The 20,343-nt window shown below is 57.4% G+C and overlaps 1 protein-coding gene across 1 annotated transcript; it reads right to left on the minus strand.

Moving 5' to 3' along the window:
• Positions 1-1,725: 1,725 nt before the first annotated feature.
• Positions 1,726-18,174, minus strand: GDI2 (GDP dissociation inhibitor 2). The gene is made up of 11 exons (XM_086475102.1): positions 18,110-18,174; positions 9,839-9,946; positions 8,860-8,959; positions 7,557-7,691; positions 6,247-6,445; positions 5,772-5,903; positions 5,141-5,240; positions 4,047-4,218; positions 3,186-3,330; positions 2,840-2,894; positions 1,726-2,759 (listed from the first exon to the last, which is right to left on the minus strand). Exons 1-11 carry the CDS (start codon positions 18,152-18,154, stop codon positions 2,604-2,606), a joined length of 1,347 nt encoding a protein of 448 aa, XP_086331228.1. The 5' UTR covers positions 18,155-18,174; the 3' UTR covers positions 1,726-2,603.
• Between the last annotated feature and the right edge of the window lie 2,169 nt (positions 18,175-20,343).

The raw sequence follows: 20,343 nt of genomic DNA on the forward strand, positions 1-20,343 counted from the left end.
TACATGGTTTTAAATTATTGGAGTGTTTTCAAGTGATTAGTGCATTCGACATTGGAAGAAAGAGGAAAATAAATTAAAAAAAAAAAAAACCCACAGCTTTTACTTGAAGGTTAGGAGCGAGAGGAGGCCACCATAATAAATGCATTTCCCACGTGGCTGTTGCTGTACGGACCGTACGCAGCTGCTGGGGCGGGTGGATATTTTAAAGGGGGGGTGGGGTGGGGTGGGGACCATCGCCCCAGCGGCGCTGAGGCCCCTCAGCACTCCACATCACACACACACCCTCCCGCTCCCTGTTTTCTCTCGGTACCATTTCACTGCTGGGCTTCGAGTGCGTTCCAGCACGTGGAAGTCTTGTAAATAGCCAGACAACAGGAAACAAAAAAAAAAAAAGCTCTTATTTATGGTAGCGCTGCGCCCGGAGGAGAACGCCGCGTGAAAGACCTTTGTAAGATACCCTGCCTAGCGAGGGCGAGGACAGGGCTGTCCTCTTTCTTTTTCTTTTTTTTTTTTTTTTAATAAAAGAATGCAAGAATGTTATGTACAGAATGACTTTGTACAGAGTTTTATTAATAAAGCCTGAAAATGAAGTTTTACACCCCGCTGCTCTCTGGAGAGGGGTTCCCCCTCAGCACCCAGCCTCTCCTCTCGACGACAGCAACTTTCCCAGCCCCCCCCTGGAGATCAGAGATCAGCTTTGGTCTGCTTTACCCCCACCTTTGAAGAGAGTGAGACCCCTTCACTCTAACTGTGCTGGCCTCGGGGAGACTCAGGGCCTCCTTCCCAGCAGGAAAAGGGTACGGAGAGCCAGAGGAATAACAGCGGGGCGGGGGGTGTAAGGGAAGCATTTAGGGGAAGGAGCTCATTTTCCCCTCGCCTTAGGTCCATCTTGCCTTGGAAAAGCCTCAGCTTGTCGCTGCAGCAGCTCAAGAGAGGAAGCACAAGGCAAGGGAGAACTTCCCCAGCCACCGTGACGCGCCTCCCTCCGGCAATACGGGCCCCAGGGGCTTCGCCGGGCAAGGTGGTTCCTGGAACCGGCACCCCGGCGAAGAGGAAGTGCCGAAAGCCCCTGACGCCGGGGAGGGAGGAAGGAAAGGGGCAGCCACAGCCCGGTTTAGCCCAGCTTGGTGACCGAGATGCGGTCAAAGTACCCGCTTCCTCTTCGGCAGGAGCCTGAGGGCAGCACAGCCCCGGCTGAAGGGCAGGATGAAGCCCGCAGCAGCGACCCTGCCTGGCCCAGAGCAGGAGGAAGCTGTTCCGAGGCGTTTTCCTCACGTTATCCTGGCACTCGGCCTCGCTGTGGCTAAAGACGAGCCCTGCTCCTCGCTGCAGGAGGGGAGCCAGGGGAGCGAGAAGGCTCACTGGGAAGAGGAGCATCTTCCGCGAGAGCTCACTGCCCTGGAGAGGAGCTGTAAGAGCAAAGGATGACGTCCTGCGGCTCCCAGAAGTGCTATTTCTGGAGGTGGGGGCGGGGGGGGGGGGGGGGCGCTGCAGGGAGCGAGCAGGCTTGTCTTGGAGCTGCAGCATCTTCTCCCCTGCCAAAAAGCAGCGCTGGGTGCAGCTGGGGAAGCAGGGGCTGGGAAGGCCAACCCAGCCCGAGCCCGTTTGCTCGTCGGAACTGCTCTGCACCGCTCCCGCCTCAACCCTGGCGGGCAGAGATCCGAGGGATCTCGGCCAGGAGCAGCTGCTCATACAACTGAAGTGAATCAGACCAGAGCCCAGGACTGGTTTCCAGAATTTGGCTTTACTTCGCAGTACAGAAATCATCTGGAGCCTTCAGGAGACACGAGAAGCACAGGCTCTGTCATATCGATACCGCAGTGCCGTTTGGTCCATCCGAGAAGCCACCAAGGTACAGAAAAATACTTCCACATCTTGCCTGCTCTGTAATTCGTTCTCTCAATTTTATTAAGATTAAAACACAAAGGAGCCTCAGGCACAGCTGTGTCCCAACCGATGTAAACAGTTTTAGAAGCTTAAGTGGAGGTTAAGTTCTGTGCCCAGAACTAAGCCAACATTTGCTGCTACAATAGATGTGGGCTTTGTCCATAATACAACTTGCCACAAGAGTTAAGATTGATGGGAGAGACTTTAGGGGTGCTGTCCACAATAATGGAGTGCTCAGTTTCTAATTTTCCTCGGTGTCAGGTTTGAGTGACAACCGTCACATCTACTAGCTCACCAGAAGCACGTCACTGTGGAGGATGTTTACAAATGATTAAAAAGACAAGGTAAGACACAGCTGTCAATGAGTTATTTTCCAATCTGCACCAACGTCTACGTCTGCAAAAAGAAAAAAAAAAAAAAAAACAACCCAACGAAACAAAAACAAAACCAACCCAGGTTCAGTCTGCCTTTTGCTTACGAGGTTAGTCATTAAATCAGTCAGTAATTTGCCAGATTCTGGACAGCAGCCCTACTAGAATGAAATAATTAACACATAATATCCAAAAAGGGGAACATTACCAGTGCAGTACTCTTCAATCTCTCAGAGATGGGATTACAAAAGCAGGCCTTACAATATTGAATTTCGTACAGTGTTCATTAAGTTCCTTATATATTCATATTAGCCGATTTAAATTTCTCCTAATTAGAGACTCTCATTACTGCTGCTCCTCCTCCCCATAGATATCGTTCTTCTTGCGTTTCATCTCCTCAAAGTCGAACTCTGATCCCATCATCCTCTTGTAAATATCTTTGATGTCGTCGCACGTCGTCTCGAAGTGAGTGGTGGCGTCGTAGGTGCGCGAAATGAAGATCTGGAAAGAGCAGGAGCCGTTGAGCATCGAGCCGCCCCCTCTCCTCGCCCCCTCCCAGCCCGAGCGCGGCGCTCACTGACCTGGCTTTCGGTTCCCAAGTCGGTCGGTGCGAACAGGTCACTGATGCTAACGAACCTGGAAGAAGAATTTAAAACAAACAAACAAAAAAAAATTAAATACAAAAAAAAAATGAGCTTCAGAATGGTTTTAGAGCATCGCTGAGCATCAGTGGGGGTACAAGAGCGGCCGAATTGAAGGGCATCGCCCTGCCCCCTGCGTCAGCGGGGAAGGCGCGGAGGAAACGCGGAGTTTCAACACCTCCGCGCAGCCCAGCGGCCTGCGCACCCCCTCTGCCCCCACGCCGCCGGCCCCAGCGCTCGCAGCAGAGGGGTGAGAAGGCAGCGAGGGGGCTGGTCGAGGGCTTACTTCTGCTCAATGGGCTCCAAGAGGTCCAAGGCCGGCTTGATTTCCTTCTCCGGGTCCGCGGTTTCCACGGTAGTGCTGGCGATGGCGATGTACTTCCCCTGCGCCGCCACGTTGTGCGCGGAGGAGATCATGCAGACGTAGATATCTGGGGGGGAGGGCAGCGCGGCAGCACGTCAGCAACGCGCGCCCCCGGCGAGCCAAAACCCCCGGGTCGGGCCTGCCCCGTCCCAAAAACCCCCTCGAGCTCGCACACCCCTTCCTGCCCCCCCCCGCCCCCGGCGCTTCGCACCTCCTCGCCTCATTTAAGACCGCGCTTGAACGAGCTCCGGCCTTGCCCCGCAGGCCCGCGCGCTCGGCCGAGGGGCCCGGACACGAGGAACCCTGCGACCTCTCCCCAGTTCAGCGACTGGGACGGCTCCTGAACGCCAGCGGGGTCCCCAGCAGCCTGCCCACCCCTCTGCTCGAGGGCGAGGAAGCGTTTCCCCTCCTGCACGCAGCCCTCGCCCCCCTCCCAGAGCACCCCCCCGCTCCCCCGTGCTCCTCATCCACTTCTCCCAGGTCGGGGCACTTCCTTCGGCGGGTTCCCCCCACGGCTTCCCGACCACAGGCACTCCGGCTTCTCCCTCCTCGCCCCCTCGCTGCCCTAAAGCGCCGCCTCGCGGGGGCCTGAAGGATTTCTGGACGAGGACATCGATTCTGCCACAGGAGCGGCAGCGAGGGCCTCTTCCCCGTTTGATTCCCATCTCGCCGGACCACCGGAGCACGCGTTGAGGCCGCCGAAAACCCGGCTCTGCCTCAACCCCAAGCGCGACGAGCCCCGTGCACGCCCGCCCCCCCGGCGCTCCCCGCTCTCCCCGTTACCCGATTTTCGGTTGACTTGGTTCTGTGGAATGATGATCTGGCACGAGTTGGCATCGTTCGTATTCTTGATCGGGTGGCTCAAGATGCAGATTACCCGAATCACTTGGCCGACCTTCGTGACGCGGTCCGAGACGTAGCTGGGGTCGCAGATGAGCTGTTTGCAGCGAGCAACCTGCGGAGACAGAGGGACCTCGGGTGGTGACCGCGCGGAGGCAGAGACGAAGAACCAGCCGGTTTTGGGGGAAACCAAGAGCGGCTCGAGGCGGCCGTTCCTGCACCGGGTCCTTGTTTCACCGCCGGCAGCAGCGCGGGCAACCCGAATCCCAGCGCGTTACCCTCGGGCGGCTGCGCCACCCATCGCATCTTCCCCTTGTCCTTCAGCACACAGCGAGGCTCCACCCACCCCAGAGCCCAGTCCTTCCAGTCTAGGACCATAACTTGCTGAGGGCGAGGCTGAACCAAACAGGTAAGGATTGACCAGCTTGTATTAGGACTCGTTTTTAGGGTAATAGTTTAATATTTGACCAATCTGAAGCCTCCAGGCCGCCTGCGCTTGGGCACATCAGGCTGCAGCGCGGATTATCACCTCCGCTGCTAGCCAGGCCGCGTCACCCCCCCCCCCCCCAGGCCACGTCACCCCCCACCCAGAGGGGACACCTTACCCCACCAGCAAGTGCTAAACCATCCAGCTCCAGCTGGGAGCACATTTATAGCTTCCGAGCAGCTCGCAAGGCTGCGCGCCAGCTGCCCGAGCAGCTACTGCTCCATGTCAAGGGCAGAGCTGGTTCCGTACCCGGGTTAGACCCGAGCAAGCAGCTCCTTTCCACTCTAGCCAGCCTGATTCGCTCAGAACACAACCTTGCCACCCCGTGGAGAGTCCAGCTCCTGAAGCGGGACTCCTGTACTGCCCGCCTCGCCAGGGAAACACCTCAAGTGAGGGTGACGCAGGGAAAACCAGCGCAGGGGGGGGGGGGAGCAGGGTGTGGCGAGGGTTTTTTCTACTGCATTTGTCCAGCTGGATGACCGACAGCCTCTGTTTTGAGAGGCAAGAGGTGGGGTGGGCAGTAAGGGAGAAGACCCAGAAGGTACCGTACCTCCCCTTCAGACTTCACACCAACCACTTTGCCATTTTCTATCACGATCTCTTCGATGGGCTTGTTCAGCATGTAGGTGCCTCCATATATAGCACTTAGCCTGCAAGAGGAAAGCCACTTCAGCGTGGTCCCCGCGGGGTTTTTAAACAACCCTTCCAGCCCCTTGTTTCTGTTCCACTTGGACAAACCCCCCCGACGCTCGAGTCCGGCTCGTTTCGAAAGGCGCTGCTTCAACATCGACGCAGCCGCTGTTCTTCCTGCGAGGCGCCAGCCGGTGTTTGGAGCAAGTTATTAGCGCGATGACACCCAGCTAGAAAGAACCCGCTTGGTGCAACCCAGACAGTCCTAGAGCTGCAGGCTACACCACGCAGACAAATCCGCCCTCGTGGATAGACTCCTCGCTGCAAGCAGCGTCTCTGAGCAAACCCAGAGCTACCACCCTGACGGGAATCGCAGGGCACAAGCCAGGACAGAAGCAGCCTCGCGTGGAGGAATCGCTTCTGGATGAAGACAGAACCATTAATGATGGGGCATCACCTTCTGGAAGCCTGACCGCACATCTGATCCCCCCTCCCCCCCGACCAGCACTGAGAAAAAAAAAGACTGGAGTCCAAATCCCAATTCTTCTCACCTTGCAAATCCCTGCGGCAGCTCTCCAAGGCCGTAGAGGGGATAAAGGTAGGGGCTTTTGCCGTATCTAGCCAGCGACTCGCTGTAGAGCTTAATCCTGTTGATTGTTTCCTGGCAGGGTTGATCTAGATAGCTGGAGAGCGCAGTTAACGCGATTTGCAGCGTCTCACAAACCAAGGCTCACAGCAGAAGAGACGCAGAGAGCGAAACATTTACTTCCCGCAAAGTTTCCTTCCCCACCCTCCGGCTGCTCCTGGCGAGACGTTCCCTTTTAGAAGCACTTGAGTGTCCCGAGGGGTTTTATTCAGGAAGGAGACGCTTCGTGAACGCCAGGAACCCACAGAGTTTAAACATCCCACCAGCAGAGGACCCAAGGTGTTAAGATTCACGCAGCACCCCGGGGACAGACACGCTTCCCACCCCCTCGAACCCTGCACCCCCGGCTGATTTGGGGGAGCAACCGAACCCGCACTTACTCGTCAGTCCTGTAGAGCGCCAGGGCGTGGCCCGTGAAGTCTATAACGTCTTGGCCCAGGTCAAACTTCTTATACACGTCGCGCATGGTGGTCTTCTTGGGGTCGACGCCTTCGAAAGTTCGGGGGTCGTTCTCGTCGAAGTTGGCGACGTACACTAGGAATTTCCTGAAGCGGCGTTTCTCGAACAAGCCCATTAAGCCTGAAAACAAGGGAATTTGTCAAAACTGACACGGCTACTAAAGGGCTTTTCCGTTGCCACAGAGTACCGGCGGCAGGGGAGCGTTTCAGACGTCACTGGATGCGGCAGAGTTTGGCCTGGAGGGCTAACCAAGGCGCTCCGTTCGAGCGGGAGACACCAACGTCTGCCACGCCGGTCCACCCAGGCAGCTGTCCTGGTGTACTGGAGCTCAAGAGGTGCTACAGCCAACTGTTCTCGAGGCACGGCCAGAGGCTGGGCTCCTCCTTCCAGCTGGAGGAAAGCCTGGAGAGCAGTTCCCACTTGGGCCGGGGTAAAGGCCAACCCCGAGCTTCCGTAAGCAGAGACCTGCGTTTGGGATCTACCCGGCTTGGCATCCCCAAAGCAGGCGGCGCCGGGCTCTCCTGCAGCCTCGCCCAGGAACCAGCAAGCGCTGGGAGGGTCAAAACTTCCAACGGGAGGTTGGACAAGGCACCATTTATGCATCTGAATTGTCTACAAATTGGAGAAGCAAGACTGGACTCGCCGAGACACGAAGGCAGAGGCGGCGCCAAAGGCACCTCCTCCTTCTGCCAGTCTCTTAAGAGACCACGGTATTATCCGAGGGGTGAAATTTAAGGAGACACCAACGAGGATTGGAGCTAAGTGCCCCACATTGGATTCAGTCATTCCAACTTGCCTGCTTGACACGTGCGACAGCATTCTTCACACACACACACAGTTCCACCCAACAAGGACCCAACGTTAAATATTTATGGCAGAGCTGGGAGCAGAAGCCCCCAAAGGAGCCTCTCGAGGAAGTAAAATGCTGCCAAATTCTCACGAGATGAGCCGCGGAGCAGGCAGCTTGACGGGCTCCGTTTGAAAGCTCCAAGAAAACAGTTAACTCGAGGCTCAGGCAGCCCAAGACTCACGGGGCAAGTGGCGTTTGAAGTCAAACGAGATGCAGAAGAACCCTGCGCTAAGCACAGCTCACCGCTGAGACACCCAGCACCACGTGAGGAGGAGCGTCAAGAGTTCTTTCCTACGTGAGCACAGAACACCCCGAGACGTGGGTGGCGCAGACCTGTCTCGCCCGTGTTTAGAGGAAACCAAGGAAGGTGCAACTACTCACTGGATGCCAAGGCTTCTGCCTCAGTGGAGGGAACTTTGTAGATCTTTCCTCCCTTGTAGACGAAGCTCCCCTCGATCACCTTGAAGTCTAAGTAGCGAGTGACTTCTGTGTAGAGCAGCATCTTTACCAGCTGACCTGGAAAGGAGGTTTGGCACAAGTCAAGCAGGGGCCTGCGGCCAGAAGCCAAGAGGACAGCGCTTCTCGCGAGGCAGACTGTTCCTTCCAGCCCAGCGAACCCGTCAACGGCAGCGCCGCGTTCCAACCCGCACAGCTCTTAAGGTCCTTGTGTAACAGACGGGGTGTGGCAGATACTCAATGATCTACTGCAATGATCAGGCAGCTCTAAAGCTCTCTCACAGGCAATTAACAGCTTCCTTGCCGCTCCTGCGGTTTCCGCGAGGAAAAGCCATCCTGCAGGACGTGAACCCGCTGCAGGACACGGCTGCTCTTTGCTCCCGCCAGCTCATTCACGCTCGACACGACCAACAAGGTCGCATCTTTGCGCCACAGCAGCTCCTCAGCCTCGCTGTTCGGATCCAGCCCACCTCGCGCATCCGTTGGCCAGCCCGCTTGGCACAAGTTAGCCCTCGGCCCTGCCCACTTACCTGTCCCCACCCACCGTCCCCTCCCCAGGGGGATGCTGTCCCTTCGGAACACACCACAGCGGGATTCCTGGTCCACCCGAGACCAGAGTAACCAAACCTTGACCCGAACCCCGAGCGAGGCTGGCACTACACAACACCTCCGTCCCCTCGTGCTGCAGGGACAAGAGATTCCGGCAGCAAGTGGTGGGGATTTGGCAAAGGGAGCTGCCCCCGGACTCGCTTGCCTTGATAACCACTTCACCGACAGGGGATTTGGTCTAGAAGACCTGTCCCAGTGCCAGAACACACAAAGAATGAGGATTTGTAGCGTCAGGAAGAGGCCGCCAACCATAAAATAGGAACAAAAGGGATTAAGAGTCACCGTGGAATCAACCGTTCCTTCCCAAGCCACGGAGAGATAACGACGCACAAACTCGCGGCATCAACTCGGCAACCGCTTCGAGAGGACGTTGGCAAACGGACGTTCGCACCTTCCAGCCGCGCCGCTGCCGCAGGCTCCAAGCCGGAGCCACCCTCTGAGCCCGAAAGCTCCGCGGCCAACACGAGCCACAGGGCCGAAGCCGCGGTGCTCCTGGCCCAAAGGGGGGCGGGATCCGCTCGAGCCAGCGTGGCGCAGCCCTCGGGGGCGGGGGGAAACGTGATGGCCGAAGGGCCGGTTATTCGGTGACAGGCGGATTCGGGAGCTCGGCATCGCTTACCGTTCGCCATAAGGAATTTGGGAATTAGGTCCACGTTCCAGTCTCTTCCTCGCCCCATCGATTCTGGTGGAGTTCCTGGTAGATTAAACCTTTTGTAGAGCTTCGGAGAGAATACAAACCTTGTTATAGTAGAGGAAATAGCTACGGGTATCATTTCACCCACACATGTACACACTTTCCACCCCCACATCTCCCCAGCTGAACATAAGCTCTTCACAGCAAGCTTTTGGCCGGCGTTTTAGCTCCAGTTTCATTTTTGATGCAATGCACGATGCACATCCAGTAAATTCTTACGGTAGGAATCGGGCAGCATTATTCTGCTCATCCAATCTTTCTTCCTCCCAGGCTTAAAGCTTGGGAATTTATGACCTGCTGGACCGAAACACCGTTTAACCTCGCCAAAGGTGATCTGATCAAAAATGCCTACTTCAGAACTGCCTCCAGACACCAAAACCACATTCCCCAGGAGAAATACTGAACCCAGTTAAGCAGCAAGGAGAGAGCAGTGATTTCCTGGCATCTAATTAATCAGCCTCACTAACGGCTTTAGGGGTTACACAGTCACAGGGCGCACGCAGTAACCCCCCCCGCGCCCCCCCGAGGTGGTGCCCCCTCCGGCTGGGAGCGCTGGCAGAGCCAGGGCCAAGCGTTACACCGCGGCACAAAGAGCCCGCAGCGCTCGGCACGCCGACGCTCGCCGGCAAGCGCGGCCCGCCGCGACGCGGCTGAAGGGTTTTAACGTCCGGCTGGCGGGCGTTACACCCCCCCCAACGATCACTGGGAGCTACAGAAAACGAGCCAAGCACACCCTGGTTTCTCCCCCGCTATTAACTGGTGTGGAAGTGCCATAAAACCCTCGTACTCAAAGGAAGCCCTTTGGAGTAATTACTTCGGATCCACCCCTAGGGCAGGAGGGAATAAAGCCCCCTCCACGCGCCTGGGGAGGACACAATAGCGGGGTGTCAGGCTCCGTACTTACGTCCTCCAGGGGTGTAATGGATGCGCTTTCCCCTCCGTAGTAAGAGTTACGATCCATGTGAAGGACTTTCTTTCCATTCACGGACATGATCCCGGAGAGGATGCATTCCTGCGGAGAGAGGGAACAAAAGGATGCCAGGGACGTGTTAGGGTGCGTCTGAGCCTCCTTCCGTTTCCCCCACCGATGCTCTCTCGAAGAGCGTGTTGGGGCAGCCTGCTGCCTGCCTAGATTTGAAGGTACCTGCACAGGCTCTTTAAAGACAAACACACCAGTTGCCTCACTCTGGAACGGAGACACACACGTGCTGAAAGACTTCTGAGCCACATTAACCCCTTACTGGGTTTGCTGTCTGCTCTGGGTAAGCCAACCAAGAGGTTTTTCACTCCACAACCACCTCCTACCAGGGCTCCCTTGAGGAAGTTTCTGGGAAGGTCATGCATTTGGGCCAGATGGGGAAAATCTGTACTGCTAAACCACCAGCTATCAGGATGGCCGCAGAGAGGCAGCACCCTCATTTCTGGGTGACAGCAGGAGCACGAAATCTTCAGTTAAGTCTCCTCCAAACCTCAAGTCTTTGAGATTTGCCACACTGGGAAATGCAAAGGAGTCCACAGCCACTCTCAGAGGGTGCAGGTAGCATAAAAGCATAAATTAAGCCATTTGGGAGCTTTCTCATCTCAGCAGACACTTCGCTATCCTTGCCACGTACCCACCGAGATTAAAAACACCGAGATTCCTCTGAGCAGCCGATCAGCTGCCTGTGTCTGAACGCACCACCAAGAGGCTGAGGCTAATCTCGGAGGGACACAAGTCGCAGCCTGCAGAGCCGGCCAAGCACTTGCACAGCTAAACCCCCATTAAAACTCTGCAACTCACCCGGTCACCGGCTCTGGCATTCACCAGCCAAAGAGCTTAACAAAAACCCGAATTCTTGCACGTTTAGGCCTGCTTATCGTGGCGGTTTTGCTGATTTTTCTTGCAGAATTACATCTGCCACCGAGTTCTCGTTCACCACCAGCGCTGTCTATCCCACGTTATCTTTCACTCAGCCTGTGAAACCCCACGTCCAGCTGCTGCGGTGCCACCGCCGCACGGCTCCTCACCCAGGAGCAGAGGAGCCGTTCGTCCAGGAGAACCGGCAGCTCGGCCCTCTTGGCGGAGATCCGCATCTCCGTGACATCCCTCGTGTTTCCTCCACGTGCACCTCGCCCTGCAGAGCACTCGGGACTCTCCTCCTGTGGCGCTTCCCCCCTTGCTGGGGCCCGTAGGAGGCTTATTTCATAAGTGGTTACGGCAACGCTGGCCAATACGGGTATAACCAAACCACGGTTATAACCCAAAAAGTCTCCCGCCTTGTATTTTTCTTGACTCCCAAATCCTAACTCGGGTAAATCCTCGGTGGAAAGGAAGCATTTAAAATCATCTTCACCAGGTAAAGACCAATCCGCGGTAAAGGCGGCTCGCAGGAGGGGTTATTTCGTTCTGAAGTTCCTCAACAACATCTGTAGGCTCGTGGATGGTGGGGAGGGATCGTTGGCCTGAGGGATTGCTGGCCTAAGGACTTGCCGTTCTCACGCTTCCAGGTGGCCACGGGCAAATCTTCTCTGCTGGGAGAGCAAGGCGAGGCTAGCCAGCCCCTGACCCAGCAGCGTGCCACGGGAATTCAGCCAAGGCCCCGAAGAGCCAAACTAGAGCCGCCTGCCTGGCGCACGGCGGGAACGGGATGCCTCGAGTTTAATCCCTGAGTTTGCGGGTGATTTCAAGGCTTCACGGTCATCATGTGGATCGGGAACAGAATTAGCCACAGTGCTTCCCACAAAACCTCTCCATCAGCTGCTCCATCCCATCCTCCACAGACTCCAGATCCCTCACGTCCTACAAGGCCCTCCACTTGTTCTACATCCCATCCTCCACAGACTCCACATCCCTCACCTCCTACGAAGCCCTCCACTTTTTCCAGACAGGCTGAAGCAAGCAGAGACCCCTACAGCAGACATGGCTGCACCAAACCCTGGGAGAAGCCACTACTCGAGAGCACCACGAGCCCTACGAGGCTGAGGAACCGCACAAGTGAAAGCACACGTGGCTTTTACGGTGTCGGTTAAAACGTTAATGATTTACCACAGGCAACGTGGGACTATCACACCAAGTGCATCCCCGCCGGCCAGCGTGATCTCCAAACTTCACAGAGGTCTACACAAGGGCTCCGCTTTGACTCTTTGCTCTAACCTGCGGTTTTACTCCCCCTGAAACACCTTCCAAAACCCTGGCTCAGGGGCTCTGCCAGATGGTGGTACAGGACCGTCAGCATCCACGCTGGAGCTGAGCCACGAGGAAGCCAACCAGGATTTCGGAACGAAAAAGGCATCAATGGGAGGGATGGAGTTCCAGGGAAAGCTGCAGAAGCTGGATTCTTCGGCCCAGATGTCAGCTGATTCTCTTCCTCCATTTGAGGAAACTTCAAAGCATTTCTTGCTCTATCTTCTCAGAGCAGCACACCCATCACTTCCCAGCGAGCGCGTATCCCTTCAACAGGTTGCCTCCCCAAATCCCCCTAGAGCCAATCTGGGTACCAGCAGACGATGTAAGCACCTCTTCAATCTTATTTCATACCCATTAAACACCGACACGGGGATCGAGGCGGAGGTATGACGGTCCTATTTTATCCAAGGCTCATTTAACAGGTTCGTTACATCACCCAGGCTGCTGCAGAGCCCCGAAGCGTTGAAATCCCGCGCCGGCCTTTCGCCGTCGCTTCCCTTCGCGGCCGATGAGGCAACAGCACGGTCATAAAACACACGAGAGGCACAATAGATTTATCCTCCCAGCTCAGCAATTCCTTTCGACGGCTGCGCTGGCTGACTGCTGGCTATAGCCCTCCACTGGTGCGCCAGTCTGCGTCTAGGAGCCGCCTGATATGTCATTACGTCGTTCGGGTCAGGGAACGAGGAAAACAAACAGCCTGTACCGATAAGGGAAGGGCTGGAAATGGTTTAGACTGCAAATGAAAAAAAAAAAAGGGGAAGCGTCAGAGTTCAAATCTGTGGCTGCCTGACCGTGTGACAAACATCAACAGCGTGCAAACGGGTAAAAGCGAGCAGCTGCTGACAGCAGAAAGGGCACCAAGACACAGGAGGGAAAGCTCCAGGTATCCAGCCGGGGGTCAAACACAATCTCAGTGCAAATTCCAGCCACGCTGCGCTACGATAATCCACGGCTTCAGCCCGGTCAGGTTGCGCTGGGCTCCCCAGAGCTCGCGTCGTGTTGCCAAATGAATGACGGAGCAAGTCTCGGAGTGCTCGGCCACTTCAAATGGCCGGAGAAGGCAGAACCAGGGAGCAGTGTGCATCAGAAACGTGGAGACAGCACATTTGATATAAATCCATGAAAAAAAAAAACAAAACAGGAGTAAGGGGTAACGTGGAGGTACTGGTGCTTCCACGCTTGCTTGAGACCATCAGCTCTTCCCTCGCTTGCCCGAATCCATCACGAATAGATCTTCGGCAACGTGGAAGCCTCCAGGAACCGAGGGAAGCAAGTCGGTTTCCATGGATTTTCTCCAAGTAGGGCGGCAGTTCAGAAAGGCTCAGACAGCCCGCTGGAAACTTGAGCCAGCGTCGTCGGTCCATCTAACGGCGCCGAGGGGAGGATTCTGCGCGAGGCGTTCAGCAAAAATTCCTTCTTCGCCTCGGAGGATGGGTTCTGGCACGGCGAGAGCTCGCGCTGAGAAAGCCGGGCTGTGGGGAGCGAGAAGCTGCGCGGAGCTCGTTGCCATCACCGGGGCTCTTCCACCTCTGGCACGCGTTGGCTGCGTCTTACCACGCCGGGCTCCAAGGAGCGAGACTCAAAGCTCTGCTTAACCGTCCAGGCTCGCTGCCCTCGAGCGATCCCTTCTGCTACCGGGGGTGAGGCAAGGGACAGTGACACTCCACTTGGTCCTTGTAGTCACTTCCATGTTCTTTATCTAGGCTCCTGAAGCCACGAGGCCTGTGCCTATATGATGAAACGGATCTTGAACCAAAGGGTTTGGCTCCTCTGCTCCTACAGAAAGTGAACGCGTAGCTTCGCGATGGATTTATAGAGCTTTGTCGCAGCGAGGCAGCTGGCAGGTAAGAAGCTTAGTTCAGCGCACTGGTGCCCGCCACGAGGGAAAACCCAACGGGAACATGGTGTTCACCTGCTGGGGCTACACGAGATATAGTTTGATTAGGCGCAACGGTCACGCCAAATAACCCACACCATCCGGGGCACAGAGAACGAACGCCTCGCAGAGGGCACAACGTCCCCGCTCCCAAACGTCCGAGCCACTGCCGGACCAGAGAGGTGTAAATGAAAAGTGAAGGGAAGAGGCAAGACTGAAAATAAACGCACGAGGTGCTCTCCAGCCTGCCGATTACCGCGCCAGATTAAGAACGGGTTTGTGCAGTAGGCCTGGAGAACGATGCTGCCTCATCTGCAAGGCACGACGCACCTAGCAAGCCTAAGCCAAGGATCTTAAAGCTATTTAAGACCTGTGGAATTTGGAGAAGTCCTTCCCACCAGCACCTCCCAGGATCCGGTAGCTGGAAGACCTACCAGCTCTCGGGCGAGGGCAGCCAGAGCCACCAGCGCTTTGCAAACACCAGCCTGACGCTTCACCGCCGCTGAGCGCACGGGTGGGTCGGGAGGGAGGACCGGAGCGCTCTCGTCAGAGCGCTGGGAAGTTAATTATACCTCGTGTAAGTTTGAGGCTGCCGGATCAGCAGTAATTCAGGATTAAAAGCGCGCTGGGATTATTTTTCCCCACACTGCTAAGACATTCTCTTCACAAGCTCGGCACTGCAACGGGGTCTCCCATTTGCACACGTAAGGGAAAAAGTTAACATATTTTAGTGCCAGTAATCCCACTCCTAAAGCTGCCTGAGCTCTTCCTTACTGCTTGAAGAAGAGATGAGCACCCGAAATATTCACGTTGCGCTTTCAGATCCACCGAAACTGGAATTTACGCGTGCGCTTACGTAGCGGTGGCCCTGCAGACCCCCCCCAACGACCACTGCGGTGGATAATGTATTTGTGGCTCTTTTACAAACGCTCCAACGATTCATTTTTCCCCCCTCTTTAAACCAACACCTCAGCTTTCACTTCAGAAAGAAAAACCCCTCCAGATCAGCAGCCGCTCGCTGCCTCTCCCAGACAGCTATTTTACGGTACAGGCCCTGGCGATGGACGCTGGGACAAGTCAACTGGTAAATCTCATGGGACAAGACTCAAGATGGGCACAAGCCAACAGGCAGCCTGGCAGAGGGGCGCAGCGCTCGAGTACCTAGCGAACAGGCCACCCAGATCATCTCCTTTTGCTCAGGCAGCATCAAGATGGGCACCCGAGGTGCAAGTCAGGCTTTTCAGAGGAGACACGAACTCAACTCAGCTACCACAGAAGCCTGATGGGACTCCAACGGTACAGCCCGGTTCTGCAAGGACTGGCTGGTTGAAAACATCACCTGAAGTTTCATGACTTTTCTCCGGAAAAGGAAAGAAACAACCGAGTATGTTTACGCCGCGTGTTCTCCAGTTCCTTTTCCTCAGGAAGCCTGACCCTGCCAGCACTGGTACCAGACCAAAGTTGGAGGAAAAACCTTCAAGCTTCCAGTTTGATGGTCATCTGACTGCGGAAAAGAGTCCAGAGCAAAGCCTGGTTCAGGCTGAGCTACAGACACTACTCGCTGGCCACCACCGTGCCTTTTAGGACCAGGAACATCCTGCTGCACCAGGACCTCTGGTTTCCATTCCCTTGCTTTTCCGCACGGGCTGCTCAAGTCGAGATGAAGTCCATCCTGCTCTAATTGGTATTTCAGAAGTAAAGCCTACACAGCAGAAGCAAAAGAAGCGCTCCTGCAGGCTCTCGGGCCTCTGGAAGTTGGTCAGCACACCTTAAAAGTGTAATTTATTCCTTTTAACTCAACTGCTGATCATTAGCATTCCCTTGTCTTAAAAATCATTTCACAAGAGGCCTTTTGTCAAATTTACGTTGGCATTTGTCAGTCTGAGATTAAGCACGGTGCTTACCAACTTGATACCACGGCTCGCTCTAAAGCATAAATTAACATTTTAATGGAGCTCAGATCTATTGGAGGCCCTTTCACTAGAAGCTCATTAGATTTCACCTCCCCGAAAGTCCGTTTCCCCGCTTTGGTGAGCCCGAGACAGGTTTTAGGACAGGCTGCAGCTTTCCCCATCAAAGGGAAGAAGCTTTTGCCTTGGAAGTCGTTCCTGCAACCTCAAAGGAAAAGCCTTTAGAGAAAGGAATAAAAGCAACCAGGAAAGTTGGGTTCACCCTACGGCAGCAGCTGCGAAGGCGCTCCCACACTTTGCCCATTTTCTTTTGTCACCATTATTCCCATACTCAAAATGGGGAGGGGGGAGGACACACACACGACACACGATAAACCAGATCTTGCCTTAAGGGGCCGTGCCCCAGCCCTGTGTCAGCAGACACGATGCCTTCGCCACCACCGTGGCGGCCCCCGTCAATCACAGCCCCGAAGCCACAGGAGGAAGCTCGTGTATTTCTATTTACGATCCCCATCAACAGGGGAAGCGGGGGAAATCCCTCCCGGCCAACCCCAAAGATCTCTCTTTGTCTGGCCACTTCTCCCCATTAACGAGGGGGAAACAAAAGCAGGAAAAGCTATTTTAACAGCGAGGGAAACCTCCTCGCCACCATATTGGATTTTCTTCCCCCCCTTCTTCAAACAATGCCTCCGATTTGTAACCTGCAATCCACCCTTCAACCCGCAGTGGGTACGATGCCCCAGGCATCTCCTCGGTTCGAAGGGAGGCAGGAACCAGAAGAAAACCCCACCAGTAAACCTCACACCAGCGGCACTGCCATTATTTTTCTTTTTTTTTAAATTTTTTTTCCCCTCCCCTCGGCAGCCCGCAGCGCGGACTGCATCCTCCACAATAGGACAAAGCCCCACCATGGCTCATCCCCCTCCCTCTGCCGCACCCCCAAGTGCCATCAGCTGTCAGCTTTGCTCAGAGACAACCGAGATGAAGCGACAATGCAGGAGAGGATTTTTTGGGGGGGGGGGGGGGGGGGAGAAATCAGACAATTTTGACAGGCGTGCAGGGCTCGCCCGCCTCCCCATCCCCCTCCTGCTGCAGTCAGGGCTGGATGGAGAGCCGAAGGCTGCAAAGGCGGAGCAGGGATGGGGCGGGAGGGGAGGGGAGGGTGGGGGGGGATAACCAGGTCTGCCTCCACCCTAAGCCAGGCTGGGCTCTGGGGAGAAGGGCACGGCTCCACGGACCTGCAGCCACCTCGGGTTGGAGGGGGGGGGGGGGGGGGGTGTTTGAAGAGAAAAAGAAAATAACGTTTAAAAATAAATAAAAATAAAAAGCAGGCAATACAACCCCGTTGGCGTTTTATTGTCCATCGTCGTGTGTGTGTGTGTGTCCCCCGCCCTCCCTCCGCTAAACAACTGCATTTCCTGGGGCCTCCCACAGGCAACGCAGCGGACCGGGGGCCTCCGGGAGCTGGGCCCGGCCCCGTGGGGCGCTGAGGGGTGGGGAGGGGGGGGGGGGGGTACGGGACATCCAAACATGGGGGTCTATGATAACCCAAATCAACCCCAGAAGCCAGCCGGAGGGTGTAGTTAGGGGTGGGGGGAAAGGATCCCACTGGGGGAGCAGAGGGTGGGGAGGGATCCAAGCTGGGGGGGGGGGGGAGCAGTTAGTGACTGGGGGGGGGCGGTGATAATTAGATGGGGGAGGGGCACCAGGTATCCCGGGGAGGGGCACACACCAGAACCCAGGGTAATATTCGCGGGGGGGGAGGGGGAAAAGGCGGCACCCAGGCACCCCAACCAGGGTTATGGGGTGGGGGTGGGGGATTACGATGACGAGGTGACAAATGAAGAAAAGGAGCACAAGAACCGGCCAGGGAAGGGGGTAATAATCAGGTGCGAGATTGGGGAAGGGACCCCGGCATCCAGGGGAGGGACCCGGGTACCCAAGGGGGGGGGGGGGGGCCAGGGGGAGGGCAGGGTGTCCTACCCGGGTGTGATAATCAGGTGATAGATGGGCAAAAGGACACCGGCGCCCGGAGGGGGAGGGGGGGGAAGGGGGGGCTGGGGAAGCGATGGGGAGGGGGGACGAGCCGCAGACAGGACCTAAACGCCGGGGCGGGATGGGGTGGGGGGGGGGGGGGGGGGGCGGCGGGGCGGGGCAGGGCGGCGGCCGCCCGCGGCAGGCCTGAGGCCCAGGCGGGTGGCGGCAGCAGCTCCTCCTCACCGTGAGGCCGGTGCCCAGCACGATCACGTCGTACTCCTCATTCATGGCGGCGCGGGGGAGGGAAGAACGGGGTGGGGGGGGCGTCTCTCGGGTCTCTCTCCGCCGGCCGGGGCTGAGGCGAACCGGGCGCTGCGGGGCCGCGGGAGCGGGAGAAAATGGAGCCGCCGCCGCCGCCGTGAAGAGACCGCGCCGGGAGGGGGCGGAGCCGCACCGCCCCCGCCCCGCCCGCGCGCTTGCCAATCACCCGCCCGGCGCCTCTCCCTATTGGCTCGCCGCGCCGTCGCTAAGGGGCGGGAGCTGCGCCGCGCCGACGGCGCTGCCACCGTGGTGGGGGGCGCGGCGCGCATGCGCGGGAGCTATGCGCGCACCCCCCACCCCCCCCCCTCCCGGCTTTTGCAGCGCCGAGCACCGACGGGGGTGGAGGGGGGCGGCGCACGCGGGCGCGCGCGCAAAGGGCGCGCGCGTGCCCGATGTTTGCGTGCCCGTGCGTGTGCAAGGGTTGCGCGTGCGAGCGTGCAAGGGGCGCGGGGCCGCCCGCGCCCGCGCGCCTCTGCAGGCGCGCCGAGTGGCGCGCGCGGGCGGGCGCGGCGGGTCCTCGCCCGCCCGTCCAGCGGGCACGGCCGCCGCCGGCGGGAGCGCGCACGGGCGCGCGCGCGCGGGACGGGGAAGGGGTGGGGTTAGGGTGCTCCCCACGCGGCCGTGGGGTGGCTTCGAGGCCCCCCCTGGGTGCGGGGCGGAGCACCCACGGGTGCCCATGCGGGAGGGGCCCCGGCGCTTTTCCCATCCCACCCGCCGGGCCCGCGGGGAAGCGCCTCCAGCGTTGACGATCGCGCGCAGCGACGGCCGCTTCGGCCCGTTTCTGCGTCCCGAACGCGGGTTTCGCTTCCCGCCGGCGGCGCCTCTCCCGTTTCCCCCCTTTTTCACCCCAAAACGCGCGAAGAGCAGCTCTCGCTCCCGTTCAGCATCACGCCCGGCGCGGCCAAACCCCTGAGCCGCAGCAAACCCGCGGCGCGGGAGTTTCTCCGAGGAGATTGGAGCTTTTTTTAAAAAAAAAAAAATAAAAAATTTGCATTTAACGGGGGTTGTTGGCTTTTTTTTTTTTCAAATCCTCCCCCGGCCCCCACCGCTTCCTCGAAGTGGGGCAGGAATTTCCCAGCTCCACGCAGGGTTTTAACGCCCCGTGGATCAGCATCCCGGGAGCGAGCACGTACGCAGCGGCCGCGGCAAAGCTGCTTATGCACCTCGGCGTGGATTAGACACCCGCCGGGCTTAAGACATCTTAATTTGACCGTACGGCTGCGTCCCCCATCTCTACCGGGGACATGCCACGGGGAGGACAGCATGCCACGGCCTCAAGAACCAGGTGAAGCTCCGTCACGCAGCCGTGGTGGCTCGGATGGAGAGCAGAGCGGCTCCTTCATAAATGGCTTTAATATTTGGAGGAGCAAAGCCTGGAGAGACGAACGTGGCTGCACGGCTCCAGGGGGGATTGGACCTGCCAGCTCCGAGGTGCCACGGGTGAAGGGTGCTCATCAACGGGCTGTTTCCCTGCTCCGCCCGGGCACGGTTGGGCTCCGCGTCTTGCACTGAGCTCGTTCACATCTGGGTAAGATCAAAAAAAATAATAAAATAAAATCTTCATTTACAGGGTGTTGGTGAAGTTCAGCAGCGCAGAGCGGGCGGTGGGAGAGCACACAAGGAACGAGCGACGCCGGCAGCAAGACGGCGACGTTACCTGTCGAGGAACCTCCTTCTGCACCAGGAACTGTGGCAGCGTTGGGCCCTTCAGGGACGCCCCGTTTCTGGCGCCCAAGCGGCCCAACACGAGTTTTCCACCTCCTCTCCAACATCCATGAGCACCTGACAACTACCAACCTGCATTTGCCACCACCGTGAATCCCTGTTGGACGAGTCAGTGACACGCCAGCAGCTTGGGATGGGACAAAGTGCCTCGTTGGCAGCTGCGGGTTGGCTTGGAGGACCGGAGCGACATCCATATGGACGTACCCACAGTAGAAACGTTAGGACTGGCCTGGACAGAGGTTGAGCAGGAAGGTCTGGTTGTGGGAGCAGCAGGAGAAGAGATGGAAAACCAGTTGGCGGTGATGCACCACGGTCAGCAGGTCCTTGAGCCCTTGGCTCACGTCTACCAGCAGCTCCCAGTTGGGTTGGGAGACAACAGCCAGAGAGTGAATCCTCGTAAGTCACAGCGAGAGGGAACAGGATGGAATGAA

The sequence above is a fragment of the Leptosomus discolor genome, chromosome 1, assembly GCF_034619465.1.
Source record: "Leptosomus discolor isolate bLepDis1 chromosome 1, bLepDis1.hap2, whole genome shotgun sequence".
NCBI lineage: Eukaryota > Metazoa > Chordata > Aves > Leptosomiformes > Leptosomidae > Leptosomus > Leptosomus discolor.